The sequence below is a fragment of the Somniosus microcephalus genome, chromosome 8 (assembly GCF_052327205.1).
Source record: "Somniosus microcephalus isolate GS21.2 chromosome 8, FLI_Smic_1.0, whole genome shotgun sequence".
NCBI classification, from domain to species: Eukaryota; Metazoa; Chordata; class Chondrichthyes; order Squaliformes; family Somniosidae; genus Somniosus; species Somniosus microcephalus.
Genome location: NC_140994.1, coordinates 64,650,920 through 64,668,575, shown reverse-complemented (window position 1 = coordinate 64,668,575; position 17,656 = coordinate 64,650,920). Strand labels below are relative to the sequence as shown.

The 17,656-nt window shown below is 44.7% G+C and overlaps 1 protein-coding gene and 1 long non-coding RNA gene across 2 annotated transcripts in view; one reads left to right on the top strand and one right to left on the bottom strand.

Moving 5' to 3' along the window:
• Nucleotides 1–9,495, top strand: part of hectd2 (HECT domain containing 2) — a 206,144-nt gene extending 196,649 nt beyond the window's left edge. Inside the window, exon 21 of the mRNA XM_085994823.1 lies at nucleotides 3,392–9,495. Within this exon, the coding sequence (XP_085850949.1) occupies nucleotides 3,392–3,512 (121 nt within the window). The 3' untranslated portion in view covers nucleotides 3,513–9,495. The remainder of the gene's footprint in view (nucleotides 1–3,391) is intronic.
• LOC147113578 (uncharacterized) overlaps nucleotides 1–13,237 on the bottom strand; it is an 87,405-nt gene extending 74,168 nt beyond the window's left edge. Inside the window, exon 1 of the long non-coding RNA XR_015079233.1 lies at nucleotides 13,039–13,237. This is a non-coding gene — a long non-coding RNA (uncharacterized LOC147113578). The remainder of the gene's footprint in view (nucleotides 1–13,038) is intronic.
• Nucleotides 13,238–17,656: the final 4,419 nt, after the last annotated feature.

Below are 17,656 nucleotides of genomic sequence, written 5' to 3'. Positions count from 1 at the left end.
AGAGATTGGGAGTGTGAGAGAGGGAGAGAGATTGGGAGTGTGAGAGAGAGAGAGGTTGGGAGTGTGAGAGAGGGAGAGGTTGGGAGTGTGAGAGAGAGAGGTTGGGAGTGTGAGAGAGAGAGGTTGGGAGTGTGAGAGAGAGAGAGATTGGGAGTGTGAGAGAGAGAGAGATTGGGAGTGTGAGAGAGGGAGAGATTGGGAGTGTGAGAGAGAGAGAGAGATTGGGAGTGAGAGAGAGAGAGAGATTGGGAGTGAGAGAGAGCGAGAGATTGGGAGTGAGAGAGAGGGAGAGATTGGGAGTGTGTGAGAGAGAGATTGGGAGTGAGAGAGAGAGAGATTGGGAGTGAGAGAGAGGGAGAGACTGGGAGTGTGAGAGAGAGAGATTGGGAGTGTGAGAGAGAGAGACTGGGAGTGTGAGAGAGAGAGATTGGGAGTGTGAGAGAGAGAGAGATTGGGAGTGTGAGAGAGGGAGAGATTGGGAGTGTGAGAGAGAGAGAGATTGGGAGTGTGAGAGAGGGAGAGATTGGGAGTGTGAGAGAGGGAGAGATTGGGAGTGTGAGAGAGGGAGAGATTGGGAGTGTGAGAGAGAGAGATTGGGAGTGAGAGAGAGAGAGATTGGGAGTGTGAGAGAGAGATTGGGAGTGAGAGAGAGAGAGAGATTGGGAGTGTGAGAGTGGGAGAGATTGGGAGTGTGAGAGAGAGAGAGAGAGATTGGGAGTGAGAGAGAGAGAGATTGGGAGTGTGAGAGAGGGAGAGATTGGGAGTGTGAGAGAGGGAGGGATTGGGAGTGTGAGAGAGAGAGATTGGGAGTGTGTGAGAGAGAGATTGGGAGTGTGAGAGAGAGATTGGGAGTGTGAGAGAGAGATTGGGAGTGTGAGAGAGAGATTGGGAGTGTGAGAGAGAGATTGGGAGTGTGAGAGAGATTGGGAGTGTGAGAGAGAGATTGGGAGTGTGAGAGAGAGAGAGATTGGGAGTGTGAGAGAGGGAGAGATTGGGAGTGTGAGAGAGGGAGGGATTGGGAGTGTGAGAGAGGGAGAGATTGGGAGTGTGAGAGTGGGAGAGATTGGGAGTGTGAGAGAGAGAGATTGGGAGTGTGAGAGAGAGAGATTGGGAGTGTGAGAGAGAGAGAGATTGGGAGTGTGAGAGAGGGAGAGATTGGGAGTGTGAGAGAGGGAGAGATTGGGAGTGTGAGAGAGGGAGAGATTGGGAGTGTGAGAGAGGGAGAGATTGGGAGTGTGAGAGAGAGAGATTGGGAGTGAGAGAGAGAGAGATTGGGAGTGTGAGAGAGAGATTGGGAGTGAGAGAGAGAGAGAGATTGGGAGTGTGAGAGTGGGAGAGATTGGGAGTGTGAGAGAGAGAGAGAGATTGGGAGTGAGAGAGAGAGAGATTGGGAGTGTGAGAGAGGGAGAGATTGGGAGTGTGAGAGAGGGAGAGATTGGGAGTGTGAGAGAGGGAGAGATTGGGAGTGTGAGAGAGGGAGAGATTGGGAGTGTGAGAGGGAGAGATTGGGAGTGTGAGAGAGAGAGATTGGGAGTGTGAGAGAGAGAGAGATTGGGAGTGTGAGAGAGAGAGAAATTGGGAGTGTGAGAGAGAGAGAGATTGGGAGTGAGAGAGAGAGATTGGGAGTGTGAGAGAGAGAGAGAGATTGGGAGTGAGAGAGAGAGAGATTGGGAGTGTGAGAGAGAGAGATTGGGATTGTGAGAGAGATTGGGAGTGTGAGAGAGAGAGAGAGAGAGATTGGGAGTGAGAGAGAGAGAGATTGGGAGTGAGAGAGAGAGAGATTGGGAGTGTGAGAGAGAGAGATTGGTAGTGTGAGAGAGAGAGAGAGAGAGACTGGGAGTGTGAGAGAGAGAGATTGGGAGTGTGAGAGAGAGAAACTGGGAGTGAGAGAGAGGGAGAGATTGGGAGTGTGAGAGAGGGAGAGATTGGGAGTGAGAGAGGGAGAGATTGGGAGTGTGAGAGAGAGCGATTGGGAGTGTGAGAGAGAGAGATTGGGAGTGTGAGAGAGAGAGATTGGGAGTGTGAGAGAGAGAGATTGGGAGTGTGAGAGAGAGATTGGGAGTGTGAGAGAGAGAGAGATTGGTAGTGTGAGAGAGAGAGAGAGACTGGGAGTGTGAGAGAGAGAGAGATTGGGAGTGTGAGAGAGAGAGAGATTGGGAGTGTGAGAGAGATATTCAAGAAGGAGTTAGATATATTTCTTACGGCTAAAGGGATCAAAGGATATGGGGATAAAGCAGGGATAGGGTACGGAATTTGGATGATCAGCCATGATCTCATTAAATGGCAGAACACGCTCGAGGGGCCGAATGGCCTAGTCCTGCTCCTATCTTCTATGTTTCTGTCTAATATCCTACACAGCTGTGGCTTCTATATAGACATGGAAAAATCATCAGAAAATTTGCTGAAGCTTTTTTGAAGTACTACCAGTCCTTATTGTACTAAACTAATTTTAAAAGACAAGTTTATACTGGTTTTGTAATTTGGCGCAATTCTTGGTACTGGTATCCTGCAACTGCAAATTTAAGGATGTATTTACACTGCAGCTAATGGTCTGATATTTGTAGCTGCAGTTTGGGTTCTAGCCAGGCAGAATCCTGTTCACGTTACTTGGCTCCTACCTCGCTAGAACTTGAGAAAGACCTCTGTGTCTGTGCATATCTAGATACATCAATAGGCAGAGCTGTCTCCCAAAATATAGAAATTAATTTAAATCAAGCGTAGACTCCCTGTGCACTTTGCAAATCAGGTTTGACATCGCACTAGATTTATGCGGTGTCAAAGTGAAATGATGTGGAACTACCTCCTCCAGGAGGACCCTAACTCCAGATTTACACTACCTTTTTAGGGCCAGTACAAAGCTGAAATCACTTTGCTCAACTTGTAACGTTTCGACAGCACCTCCCAAACTCGCGACCTCTACCACCTGGTAGGACAAGGGCAGCAGGCGCATGGGAACACCATCACCTCCACGCTCCCCTCCAAGTCACACACTATCCTGACTTGGAAATATATCGCCGTTCCTTCATCGTCGCTGGGTCAAAATCCTGGCACTTCCTCCCTAACAGCACTGCGGGAGTACCTTCACCGCATGGACTGCAGTGATTCAAGAAGGCGGCTCACCACCACCTTCTCTAGGGTAATTAGGGATAGGCAATAAATGCTGGCCTTGCCAGCGACGCCCACATCCCAGGAATGAATAAAAAAAAGAGTTGTGAATCAAATGACAGTATACCTGTGAGCATGTCTTATTTTGTATCCAGTTTTATAAACCATGCTAAGCACAGATCAGATTCTTGAGTAGTAAGAATAAGGAAAGGTTCATTTTTAAACAGTGTGTGAATAAGCCTTTCTAAAGTTCGCCTTTCTAAAGTTCGCCTTTCTGGTCCCACAGGTTACCGGTTGCCCACACCTGTTTCAATCAACTCTGCCTGCCTCCATACAAGAATAAGAAAGAACTCAAACAGAAGCTAACAATTGCTATTTCAAATGCAGAGGGCTTCGGTCTGGAATAATAAGAGAACAACTTTACTATAACACCAACTTGTGTTTATATAAAGCTTTTAACGTAGAACTACAACCCAAGATTGGTGCAATACACTTGCTGAAAATGGTCTTTCACTTAATGTGCCTGTATTTTAGGGTTGGTGGATCCCAAGTTCTGTTCCATTTAGTTTACATTTACCATGCAAAGCCTAACTTTATAGCGAGCGCTGGGAAACCAAAAAAGAAAATAGATTTTTAAATACTGCAGGACACTAATGCTTTGTGATGTACAGTAATTGTTGCTACATTTGTAAAACTAGATTAATTTTCACTAGAAATTAAGCCATTGTGACTTACTAGCTCCAGACTTGGAGCAAACCACATCTTTGAGTTGTAAGGCTATTTCTTGAGCATGCCCTGAATTGGGATCATATTGATCCATCTACCATAGCAGCTAAACCATTAGTTCGACAAATCAGTTTCTGAATCCGGACATCAAAAGCTAAGGAATCAATACTTTAATGAGATTTCTGGTTTTTAAAATCTAGTACTGTAGCAATAAAACAGTGCAAGTGAGTTTCAGAATCCTGGAGTTTGAAACCAGCTTTTACAGCACATTAATGAATTGTTGTCTTTTATTATTTTTCTCATAGCCCTTTAGGTTTGGTATTTCACACCAGTGAAAACAATTCTCTTCAACCTGTGTCAAAAAATAAATAATGTGTGCAGTGCTTTAGCACATTTGCTTTAGCTGCCTTGAAGCACATTTACCATCCAACAGGAACTCAAGTCCTCGAACTGCATCATTAAGGTGGTAACTTTGATCCCGTGATTTTAATATTTCCTATCAAAAAATAGGGGCATCTAAAAGTTCCAGCCTTCCTTTCAGCCTTGCAAGACTGAGAGATGAAAGTATACACTCCAGCAATCACACTCCACCAGTGCAGTCGACAAGCCTGGGGTACATACCCTCTGCTGACACTCAGTTGCACACATACAATCTCTCCATGACAACCCAATGAACATGATCCCTCCCATTCGCAATGCAAAACAAAATGCACACAGGAAGCATTCATCCTGCAAAGTCCCAGCAGCAGATTCTAAGCTGAAATGCACAGTTAAACTAATGACTGGTAAAGAAACAAGCAGCAAGCCAAGCCAGCAGAAGCACATCTGTATTCATCTTCTCTAAGAGAGTGCTGAATATTATGTGATCTTTCCTGCCTCCTGCACCCACTTCTCCTTCCCCTTTCTAGAACGACTTGGGACACAAGTAAAACTACTGAGCTTGGGCTCAACAGCAACTTAGCCCCATTCCCACAAAGTAAGCCTTTCAGGAGGTGCCTGTGAATTGCTGATCTTTTTATGGAATAGACTCGCACACTACTGACGACAGTGTAGTGAAATTCTTGTTGATGGTAGATTTATTACTCAGTAAAGTGATACTGTAATTTTCACCTGACAGTCCTTACCAGGTATAGTACTTTCTAATCATTTTGAAATTCAGAGTAGCCTTTGAATGAATAGAATATTGTACAAGTGATGGTGTATCATCAGTGGCTCATTCATATCATAAATAACAGTGGTAACACACTTATACACATTGAGATTTATGGCTGCTGAATTATATTGCCAGATTTAATAACCTAGTAGTGAGACAATGTTGATTGATTTCTTACTGCTACAATTTAGGATAAAGTTTGACAGCACAGTGATGAGATAGATAATTCAGAGTTTGGTTGCTACCTAAGCATTATTTGAAAATTTCAAAACTGAGATTGATAGATTTGTTAGGCAAGGGTATTAAGGGTTACAGAACCAAGGATGGTAAATGACGTTAAGATACAAATCAACCATAGTCTAATTAAATGGCAGAACAGCCTCGAAGGGCTGAATGGGCTACTCCTGTTCCTATGTTATTGGTAGTGCTGAGATATCAACTATTTCTGAAAGAAGAGGTGTTACTTGTTCAGGAATGGGACTGATAACAATAGGAAATGACTTTTTCTTAGTGCGGGGTAGCACTGGAGAGTATACAGCAAGAATTTACAGCATAGGATTTATTCTCATACAGTATTTTGCTTTGATTGGAGAAAAAAATTAGAACTAAAGAATTTTGTAAAATTGTAATTTTGCAGCAACAGATTTATACTAAGAATTTTATGAAATTGAAAATGTTTGGTATTTAATAAAAAGCTTGTTATTTTTACATCAAAACTAATGGTTGACCAGCATATTATGAAAATTGTCAGATCTGAAAATTTGTCCACTACCTGTGCTGCTGAAGGTGCTATTATTAAATTTATATCTATATTAGTTACATGCACTCTTGTGGTGAGATAAAAATACATTTTAAAATAAATACCATAATATATACACGTTGCACCCATGTATTGCTGCCGCTTGGTCCTTTTAAATATGAAAGTTTTGTTTCCTATAGATTTTAATCTAAGGAGGCCATTCAGCCCATTGCACTTATGCCATTGCCAGCTCCACACTTTAATCCTATTTCCCTGCTCTTTCCCTGTATCCTTTAATATTTTTCTTCTTCACTGTCTCTAAACGTGATTGGCTCTGCCTCAATCACCACTTTTGGTAATGCATTCCATTTTCTAACAATTCTGCATGGAAAAAAAATCTTCTAACCTCTCCCTTATTGGCTTTTAGTACTAATCCTAAGTTTATGCCTCCTTATTCACCAACCAATGGAAATAATTCTTCACTATTTATCCTCTCAAACTCTTGCAAAATTTTGAACATTTCTATCAGATACCCCTCCCTTTAACTTTCAATGCTCCTGTGATATCGCCCTAGTTTTCCAAATACCTCATCATTGCTATATATGTACATCCCTGATATTATCCTAGTAACTTTTTTTTTATTCATTCTGGGATATGGGCATTGCTGGCAAGGCCAGCATTTATTGCCCTTGAGAAGGTGGTGGTGAGCCGTCACCTTCTACCGCTGCAGTCCTTGTGGTGAAGGTACTCCCACAGTGCTGTTAGGGAGGGAGTTCCAGAATTTTGACCCAGCGACGATGAAGGAACGGCGATATACTTCCAATTCAGGATGGTGTGTGCCTTGGAGGGGAACTTGCAGGTGAAGGTGTTCCCATGCGCCTGCTGCCCTTGTCCTTCTAGGTGGTAGAGGTCGAGGGTTTAGGAGGTGCTGCTGAAAAAGCCTTAGCGAGTTGCTGCAGTGCATGTTGTAGATGGTACACAATGCAGCCACGGTGCGCCAGTGGTGGAGGGAGTGAATGTCTAAGGTGGTAGATGGGGTGCCAATCAAGTTGGTTACTTTGTCCTGGATGGCGTCGAGCTTCTTGAGTGTTGTTGGAGCTGCACTCATCCTCCTCTTCTTAGGCAGTCCCTCGGAACCGAGGATGACTTGCTTCCACATTAAAAATGAGTTTGCAGGTGACTGATGAGTCCAATGCGGGACCTACAGTCTCTGTCACAGGTGGGGCAGACGGTGGTTGAAGGGGCGGGTGGGTGGGTGGGGTGCTTGGGTTGATGTGCGCTCCTTGCGTTGCCTGCGCTTGGCTTCCGCTTGCTCCCGGCGAAGAGACACGAGGTGTTCGGCTCCTTCCCGGATGCTTCTCCTCCACTTTGTGCGGTCTTGGGCCAGGGTTTCCCAGGTGTCGATGGGGATGTTACACTTTTTCAAGGAGGCTTTGAGGGTGTCCTTGAAGCGTTTCCTCTGCCCACCTGGGGCTCTCTTGCCGTGCTGCAGCTCCGAGTAGAGCGCTTGTTTTGGGAGTCTCGTATCGAGCATGCGGACAATGTGACCCGTCCATCAGAGCTGATTGAGCATGGTCAAAGCTTCGATGCTGGGGATGTTGGCCTGAGCAAGAACACTGACGTTGGTGCGCATATCCTGCCAATGGATTTGCAGGATCTTGCGGAGGCAGCGTTGGTGGTACCTCTCCAGTGCTTTGAGGTGCCTGCTGTACATGGTCCATGTCTCTGATGCATACAGCAAGGCGGGTATCACTGCTGCTCTGTAGACCATGAGCTTAGTGCCGGGTTTGAGGTCATGGTCTTCAAACACTCTCTTCCTCAGGCGACCGAAGGCTACACTGGCACACTGAAGGTGGTGTTGGACTTCGTCATCGACATCTGCCCTTGTTGACAGTAGGCTCCCGAGGTATGGAAAGTAGTCCATGTTGTCCAAGGCCTTGTTGTGGATTTTGATAATCGGGGGCCAGTACTGTGTGGTGGGGGCAGGTTGGTAGAGGACCTTTGTCTTACGGATGTTTAGTGTAAGGCCCATGCTCTCGTACGCTTCGGTGAAGGTGTTGACGATGATTTGGAGTTCGATCTCCGAGTGAGCACAGAGGCAAGCGTCGTCTGCATACTGTAATTCAACGCCAGAGCTCTGCACTCATCCAGGCAAGTGGAGAATATTCCATCACACTCCTGACTTGTGCCTTGTAGATGGTGGAAAGGCTTTGGGGAATCGGGAAGTGAGACACTCGCCGCAGAATACCCAACCTCTGTTGCCCCTTATATGTTGCCTCTTTCCCATGGCTCCAATAGCATTTCCATATTGCATGACCGAAACTGTATATGATACCCCAACTATGGCCTGACCAGACCAGTATATTAATACCTTTGTATTTAGTACCTCCAGATATAAAGTATGAGTGTAGTAGAAAAAGCCATACAAAAACTTGGATATTATAAATGGGGGCATAGATTATGAGAGCAAAGACATAATTATAATTTTATACAAGTCACTAGCTAAAGTACTTTGCAGTTTTGGGTGTCCCTCTATAGAAAAGGCTTAGCACCATAATCTGCTGTGTAGATTCACCAGGGATGAGGAACTATAGTTATGAGAGGAGACTTGAGAAACTGGGACTATTTCCATTGGAGCAGAGAAAGCTAATAGAGGACATTCCTCACAATTGGTCTTCAGATGTTTTTTCATTATACATTGGCTGAGAAGTGCTTGAAGATATCCTAGGTTCGTGGAAAGCACTATGAATGCAAGTTTGTTTTTCTTTGTCATTTTTTTGCTTCTTTACAAACACATTTGCTGAACATAGTAAGACTTCAAACTTTCAAAGTACAGCTGATTTTCTCATACTTCCAGATATCAATTGTCGTTGGTTATAATAGATACAGAAATCAATATTACTTTACTGAAGGGGGCTCTTTCATCTGGAAGAAATGTCCAAATGAACCAAGCTTCATATTGGGAATTCAGGAACCTCCTTATATTTTACATCCATTTTCACCCATATTCCCTGTATACGTTCACCTGTGGGCAAAGCTCTGCTCCAGGAGCAGGAATTGACAGAATTAGCCCTGCAATGTGTTAAAAACAGTAAGGAAGACCAGTTTATTTTCAATGATGCTAGCCCATCTTGCCAGTTTGTTTCAGAGTGTGCACATTAACCAACTCACGGAAGGATTTGCAGCAGTCATAAACAGCTGGATTTTTCCATTCTTCCTTTTTATTCTAATACATATTTGGAAATTGTGATCCAATCTGTCAAAGACCAACGATGTCAAATCTGGGTAATACAGGCCAAGCATATCTCGTGCTGCACACCGTATAGTTGAACAAGTGCTTTCTGCAGTGCTTAATTCTGGTGAAATTCTCTTAGTCTGGTTTTCATAGTGTCTTGTTTCCATCTACTTTTAAGTAGCACTGGTGCTTTGTGATTCTAGTCTGTGTTATCAGTAGGAAATCTGTTAGCTGGGAAGTAGCAACAATTGAATATTTCACAGTGTATAATAGTGGAAGTATTGTTCATAACAATATAGGATTTTGTGATGTACTATTTTATTTATTGCTATAGATTTTATGTGAATAGAAACCAGTTATGATTATTTCTATACTTGAAAGCTAATTTTGTAATCCATTTTAATAAATCTGTTTAGAAAATTGATCTTTGTTCAATGAGGTTGTCTGTATTAAATTATAATCATTTATATGGGTTTGATTTTGCAGCTCTTAGAAAATGTAATTAAAAGACCTCAATTAGCACTTCATTAGTTGGACTAGTATATTCATGTTTTTTACGTGACACTGGCTGACCACAGCATGGCCACAAAGTCTCAGTTTGAATGCTATAAAAAGCAATTTCGATGATATAGAGATATCATGTAAATATGAAGTTAAAATTATTGCAGTTACTGTTACCTAATAATTTAACTTTATTGTCATTGCACAAGTACATGAACAACAAAATGTGATCTTGCAAGCTCCCATGACTGGGAGAAGCAAAGCCGCTGCGCGCCGCCATTCCATTTCCACCATTCCGACAATCTTCAGCCCAACACCCAGGCCTGCTCACCAGCCGCTCCTCCTTCCGTGACCTTCTCACCAACCGCCCCTCCTCGGGGCTCCTTCCGTGACCTTCTGCACCTGGTCTTCCCTGATGGTCACCCCTCCAGGTACTAACCAGGCCTGGCTCTGCTAAGCCTTGCCAGTGACCCTGTCCCTAGTCCCAGGAACAGTGGTATATCACACCAAGCTTTACTAGCAATATTTAACATTAGAACCCACACTAAACTTAGCTAATAGTTGACCTGTCGAATCTATCACTCCATGTTAAATAGTCCAAGACCATCATTTACAGGCCCAAAATTGTTATGCTCGGAGATTTAGTGTTGCATGCTGTGAGCTCTTCATTTGACTCATGATCAGTTATGTTATCCAGCCATAGCTGCTAGAGGGCACCAGAGACTGCCCGTTTCATCAACTTAAAGCTGTACCATGAGTGGAATTTTGTAAGACTTTTGCCATATGGAAATCTGCAACATATGAGAGCGTTAGATAGATATAGATAGATGGACAGATAGGTAGATGTATAGATAGAGATATATTGATGATAGAGATATATCAATGCTAGATAGAGAGATGTATTGATTGATGGATAGCTATAGAGATGTATCTAAATGGAGATGATAATCAGCCTAATTTGAAAGATTATTTTTTACCCATTGACTATCAATGAATGCAAACTAGCCCAAAAAAATTAGTACTTACTGTGATCCCAACTGTGATTAGTTCCCCAAGGATCTATTGGCCCCCTCCTATTTCTCATCCATATGCTGCCCCTCAGCAACATCATCCAAAAACACAATGTCAAGTTCCACATCTACGATGATGCCACACAGCTCTCCCTTACCACCACCTCTCTCGACCCCTCCACTCTCTGATTTGAAATGCTGCTTGTCCAACATCCAGTCCTGGAGGAGCAGAAATTTCCTCCTCCTAAATATTGGGAAGACCGAAGACAATGGGCTCGATTTTCCAAGCCCCGAGGAGGCGGGACAGCACGTAAAATCGGAGAAATTAGGGGCGGGTGGCAAACCCGCCCCCATCCCGCCTCCGTGCCCTTTTGCCAGGAAGCGGGAAGATGTGCCGCTTCGGGCCCTGTCTCCTGGAGGCGGGAAAGGCTTTTAATCCTTTTAACTGCCTGTTAACAGATAGTTAACAGGCAGAAAAAGGGATTAGTGCCATTTTATCTTCACAGGTGAAGGCTTTCCGACCTCAGAGAACCCCGTCGGGTTGGAGGAGACGTGGAGGAGATCTGTGGCGGTCGGAGGCACTTGGAAGTAAGGTGTAGAGGTGAGTGATGGGTGCAAGTGTGGAGTGGTAAGTATGCAAGGTGAGTGATAAGTTTAAAAAAGTGTTCACTTACCTTTTTTTTTACTTCTGTAGCCTTTAGCTGTGCTGGATCGGGAGAGCGGACATCCACCTTGTCAATTTCAGGTTATGGCTGATGGGCCCTCCGATCCATCAGACATCTGAAATTTACTTTTTTTACAATGTTTTTTCAGTCCTCACCACAAAAACGAATCAAACTCAAGAGAATGTCAGTGTTTGACAGCTTCACAGAGCTGTCAAACGCTGTCATTTCTTCTTTCAAGAAGTCTTGACAGATAGCACATCTGACGTTGACGTGATCTGTCAGTGACTTCTTCCCTAATTGGCTTGCTGAGCCCGCCGGGTGGGCTTAACAAGCTCAATCAGGGGGAAATCCCTCTGAATGGTCAGGCGAGGATGGAGGCAGGACATTGACACGACAAGCAGCAGTCCCGCCTCCAAGTCGCCTCCATTGACAAAATCCAGCCCAATGTCTTCAGTCCCCGCCATTAACTCACTAGCCACCAACTCCATCCCTCACCCGAGCCACTGTCTGAGACTGAACCAGACCGTTCTCAACCTTGGAGTCCTATTTGACCCAGCAATGAGCTTCCAACCACATATCCGGGCAATAACCAAGACCGCCTATTTTCACCTCCGTAGCATCGCTCGTCTTCAGCTCATGCTCATCTTAAGCCCCTGCTTCAGCTCATCTGTTGCTGAAACCCTTATCTATGCCTTTGTTACCGTTAGACTTGACTATTCCAATGCTCTCTTGGCCAGCCTCCCATCTTCCACCCTCCAAAAACTTGTGCTCATCCAAAACTCTGCTACCCTTATCCTAACTCGCACCAAGTCCTGTTCCCTATCACCCCTGTGCTCATTGACCTACATTGGCTCCCGGTCCAGCAATACCTTGATTTAAAAATTCTCATCCTTGTTTTCAAATCCTTCCATGGCCTTACCCCTCCCTCTATCTGTAACCTCCTATGGCCCTACAACCCTCCAAGACATGCATGCCTTAGAGGCAGTGCAACGAAGGTTCAGTAGATCGATTCCTGGGATGAGAGGGTTGACCTATGAGGAGAGATTGAGTAGACTGGGCCTTTACTCTCAGGAGTTTAGAAGAATGAGAGGTGAGCTCATTGAAACATATAAGATACTGAGGGGGATTGACAGGGTAGATGCTGAGAGGTTGTTTCCCCTGGCTGGAGAGTCTAGAAATAGGGGGCATAGTCTTAGGATAAAGGTTCAGCCATTTAAGACTGAGATGAGGAATTTCTTCACTCAGAGGATTGTGAATCTTTGGAATTCTCTACCCTAAAGGGCTGTGGATGCTGAGTCATTGAGTATATTCAAGGTTGAGATAGATAGATTTTTTGACTCTAGGGGAATCAAGGGATATGGGGATCAAGTGGGAAAGTGGAGTTGAGGTCGAAGATCAGCCATGATCTTATTGAATGTCTGAGCAGGCTTGAAGGGCCATATGGCCTACTCCTGCTCCTAACTCTTGTTCTTGTGTTCTTATCTCTGGTGCTCCTCCAATTGTGGTCTCTTGCACATCCCTGATTTTAATCGCTCCACCATTGGTGGCCATGCCTTCAGCTGCCTGGGTCCTAGGCTCTGGATTTCCCTCACTCTACTGCCCCTGCAAGACGCTCATTAAACCTTACCACTTTGACCAAGCTTTAACCTGTCCTAATACAGGAAACTTTCTGGTATCTGGCACGGACGGGACCGACGTGGTGCCGGTTCATCAACAATTCCGGATAACCGAACGCTATAGTAAAAGATACGGAGCTCAGAGCTCCGTATAAAGCAACAAACCCTGTTGCTTAACAGCTTCAAAACAATCGGCACAAGTTGCAAGCGTCTCTGTAGCTTAGCAACAGCTTCAGCTACACCCTTGCACAGCAACAAATGGAGTAATAAAAGTTAAAAAAAAGTTACCTGAACCGACTCCTGAATTTTGCCGGTGGATAGAGCGTTCCGGTTATTTAGGGGCCGGTTAATCGAAAGTTTCCTGTATCTCCTTGTGTGGCTCGGTGTCAAATTTTGTTTGATCGCACTCCTGTGAAGCGCCTTGGGACGTTTTACTACGTTAAAGGCCCTCTATAAATACAAGTTGTTGTTAATCAAAAACTCAGTATTAAACAGACTAAAGCAACATTTTGGTAGCGATATATAACTGTGAGAACAACTGATGCATATAAACACTTTAGATTATTAACCAGCAGTGTTAATAGAGCTAAATGAGACAAACATTGTTGGAATAAATTAATTTAGAGCCATCTCCTGAAGCCAAATGTCAGGTTACAGCTGTATATGAAAATAAATGGGTAGGACTTAACAAAATACTAAGGAAACAACAGAAACAGGCTCTGTTAATCTTTTTAAATGTCATAACCAAAAGAAAAATATATTTCTCCCAAATGTTCTTATTCAAGCTTTAACTGTAGTGGGAAAATCAAATGAATCATCTCTATATTTGCTAGGTATGAAGACATGTTAATTTTCTGGATGTAATGCAATGTAAATGTTAGTTTACGAAGCCAGTGGCAGGTAAACATGAAACAAAAGCTGATTATCCTAATTGGACATTTAGATTTTTTTCCAACTACACAATTGGGTTGAATTAATTGGGTTTCCATGAAGTATAGACTATAACAGAGGGCATTCACCTGGAGCATTACCAGTCAAAACCAGTATCATTCTACAGTGCTTTCTGACCTTTTCCAATACACAAAACATGATCTGTTACCATCATACTGCATTTTTTGTGCAGTGAGCCATGACTGACAAAATGACACAAATTTGGAAAATGCCCAACAAGTGTGAAATGAACAGTCAGAGATTTAATTATCAGAGGTTGATGTGAGACATCCTAGACCTCACAAAGGTTAAACCGGTCATGTTAAAAACTGAACAACTGTTCATCCTCCTTACCCAACCTGAAATTCTAAAAACGTGGGGGAAGATTTATTTTGTTCTCTATCTGTCGTGAAACTGCAGGCTCATTTATAAATAACATGTTTAGAATTTTTGCTACATCTAATGCGCAGAGGAAATCTCGCATCATTTCTCCATTGGATATATAGTACTGTGGTGCAGAGGAGATATTAAATTGATAATACTCAAATTTCCTGCTATGTCTTGCAAAAATATTTTCAGTGAGTGAATAACACATTAATGAGTAATTAGTAGACATAACAAGCTATATTTAGAAATGGCATTCAACTGTATTCCAAATAACATCAGAAAAAATAAATTAAAACTCAACTCGATGACTAAGTCACTTCGGAAGAACTATTCTTTGACAACCAAAGATTGTCCACATCATTTGCAAAAATATAATGAAGTATCATGTACCAAAATATTCTCGGCTGGTAAGCCTAGAAAATAGTAAGTGCCTGTGGGTCCCCCAACCTTCTTTGAGGGAATGTAGACTCATTCTAGGAGTTTGGCGGGGGGGTGGGGGGTGGTGAATGAAGCAAAGGATGGTAACTATGATGACACTTGCAGCAATGCGGGATTAAGGGGTTGCTAAAGGCTTGTATGGTAATGCTGTAGCTCCACTCTGGTCAAGCTCATGAGACTCATATAAAGGCCAGTTAGACGGCACCCATGCAGGAAGTTTCTTCACCAGCTTCATGAAATGGTTCGAGAATAATTTATCCCAGTATGTGGAGGAGATTGCTTTCTTATGTTTTATTAGGTGGTGTACAGTCCAGTTGGGATGGATTGTACGTAATATATAGAAGGAGCAAGTGATGAACCAAATGGCCTTTTCTCCTTTCATGCTTTTTTAAAAAATGGGTTAGTAAGAGAGTTAAGTACTTCAGGATGTACAGCCTACAAGGGAAAATTCAACCAATGCCCTCACTTCTCTGCCAAACATGTATGAGCATGGACGTCAGTTGAGGTTCAGATCAGGCTCATCTGTGATGTCACTGTTGTCTAATAGCGAACACTCAGGGAGATAAATTGGTTAGCCCCAGAAACCGGGTGCAGGGATCGCGGTGCACAATTAACCAGTGTAATGCAGGCAGCACACCAACTTCTTGCTGCTTCCTTATTATCACGATTGCTGTGTGCACCCAGTGCTCCCCGCACTGTTCATTGGCTGCACGCATTAGCAGGGGGCCCAATATCGGTAGCACTACTTAAAGCTAGCCTGCATCTCTTAAAGCATTGTGGCTGGAATAGATGCTGGGAGTCGTTCTGCAAGTGAATCTGACCTGGGAAAGAGTGAAGAATGGCTGACCATGGGAGAGAGCGGGCACCAACGTGTTTGGACGCTGCACCAGTGGCCTTGGTTGAAGAGGTGAAACGGAGGAGAGATGTCTTGTATTGTCAGTGGTGGTGGGGGGGGGTGGGGGGTGGAGGCAGTAGGTACTCCAGGCACTTGCTCAGAAGGCAGTGGGAGCAGATAGCCGTGGCGGTCAATGCCAGGTGTATACCTCCAAGAACATGAAGGCAGTGCAGGAAGAAGTCTAATGATCTCACATGAGTGGTTAAAGTCAGTGAATGCATCTTCCAATGCCATATCCCACCAACTGAACCACTACCCTCAGCCACTGCTCAATTCACCACATCCCCATCACTCACCTACCAACAATCTCTATCAGTCAGGACTCATACCTAACATTCATATGATTCACTTCACCCTCACACATTTAGCACTGTTGCAAGCCTCACACCCACATCTCCCAGCTTGCACATGCTGGCAACTGTGCAACCATGACAACCACATCCCCAAACAGATTGCACCACACTCACTGACACACTTCCCTCTCTCTTGCAGGAGAAGATGGCGCACAAACGGAGGCAGCAGGAACTAACCGGAGGGGGAGAGGTGCGCCTGCATGTTCTAACCCCCATGGAGGAGATGGTGCTGGCCATTATGAGAAGGGCCATTGCTGAGGTCATAGTCACCGGTGGGACTGAAGCCATTGAAGATGAAGGTATCCCTATACCTAATCCTCCTTCTCTCATCCCACTTCTTCCTCATCCCACAATCTCCTCTGATTTACAAGCTGCAGATGGTGTAAGCATGCACTTGTTACTTTCCCCTCACCACAACTGTACACTTGTCCCTTTTTCCTTTCAGATACCCAAGTACTGCAACCTGCCCAGGCAGTGGAGAAAGAGCAAGAAGACAGTGAAGATGAAGACACACTATCACTCAATTTCACACTCGCAGGTCTGATACTGACACTGTGTGTATTTTAGAGGATAGGCTAAAGGCGGGATCTGCACGTGGTGAGAGACTGGGCACAAGTGCGCTGCAGCCAGGGCAGGGGGAAAGGATAGCGCAGGTGCCAGCTCACCAGAGGGTGAGGTTGCACACTAGATCTGCTGCAGAGGACTCAGATGATGATCTTTGATGGGCCAGGCTACAGAAGAAGGTTGATGGGTATGAACAAAGAATTGCTTGGTGCAATGGGAAGCCTGCCAGAAAGCCTGCATTCAATATCAAGGAGCATGGAGGAGTCCGGCACCAACTTGACACAGGGCTTTGTGCAGAGCTTGGAGCCTGCCCTTTCTAACATGTAATGGGTGGCTACCTCCATCAGCACACCCGTGGAATGAACCATGGATGCAGCATCTGATGGCCGATGATCAGCTTCCATTGCAGCGCAAGCAGCATCCACCCAACCTCTGAGTGCTGCAGTGAAAGCTTAGACTGGTGTTATGCAAGCTCAGCTTGCTGGCTTGGAAGCTCAGACTGGTGTCATCATGGCTCTGGAAAGGCCCTGTTCAAAGGGACTTCCAGGGCGTCACAGCACACCAGCAATCTGCTCTCCAACAGATCACTAGGATTGCTGAGGTGCTGCCCCAGAGGACTGACAGTTGCTCTTGGAACACAAACCTGCTGTCCTCTCTCAGGATGACAGCTTTCATCCTCCCACCCCTGCCACTCCACCAGTGCCCTTGCTGTTGCCATTCAGTCAGCCAGCCCAGATTGCTGCCGCCCAGGCCGAGATGGTGCGGTCTGCAGCTGGGCCTTCTTGGTCCAGAGCTGCTTGAGGTCACCTCCAAGGCCATCTGCAGTCTCCTCCACTGAAAATCAGCAGTCTTCCACCAGCTGTGCTGTAGCCAATAGGGAAGCACCTCGTAACAGCAGAGGCACTAAGGGAATGCACAAGGGTGATTACTTTATTTTTGTGTGCACTATGGCATGACTTAATATACATTCCAATCTAAATTTATATTTTTTGTGTTGGCTTTTATTTTTGCATTGTGGGAAAGAGGACGATGTGATGGTCAGTGACAGAGGGAAGGGAAGGAGTGTGGGACTGTTGGTGAATGGGGAATTGGGGTTGAGGTTACTGGTATTGCTCGTTAATTATTTGTTCACATATAGCCTGGGCAGAAAGTGGCTGTCTAGGTTGCAGCCTCTCTTCATCTTCCTCCTCTACCACCTCCTCCTCCTCGCGCTCCTGCTCCTCAGCTTCTCACCTAATAGGTGGTGGCAAAGGCTGTGCCCTCATGATGGTGAGGTTGTATAGCATGCAGCAGACCATGACAAATCCTGAGACCCACTCAGCCGAGTACTGCAAGGCTC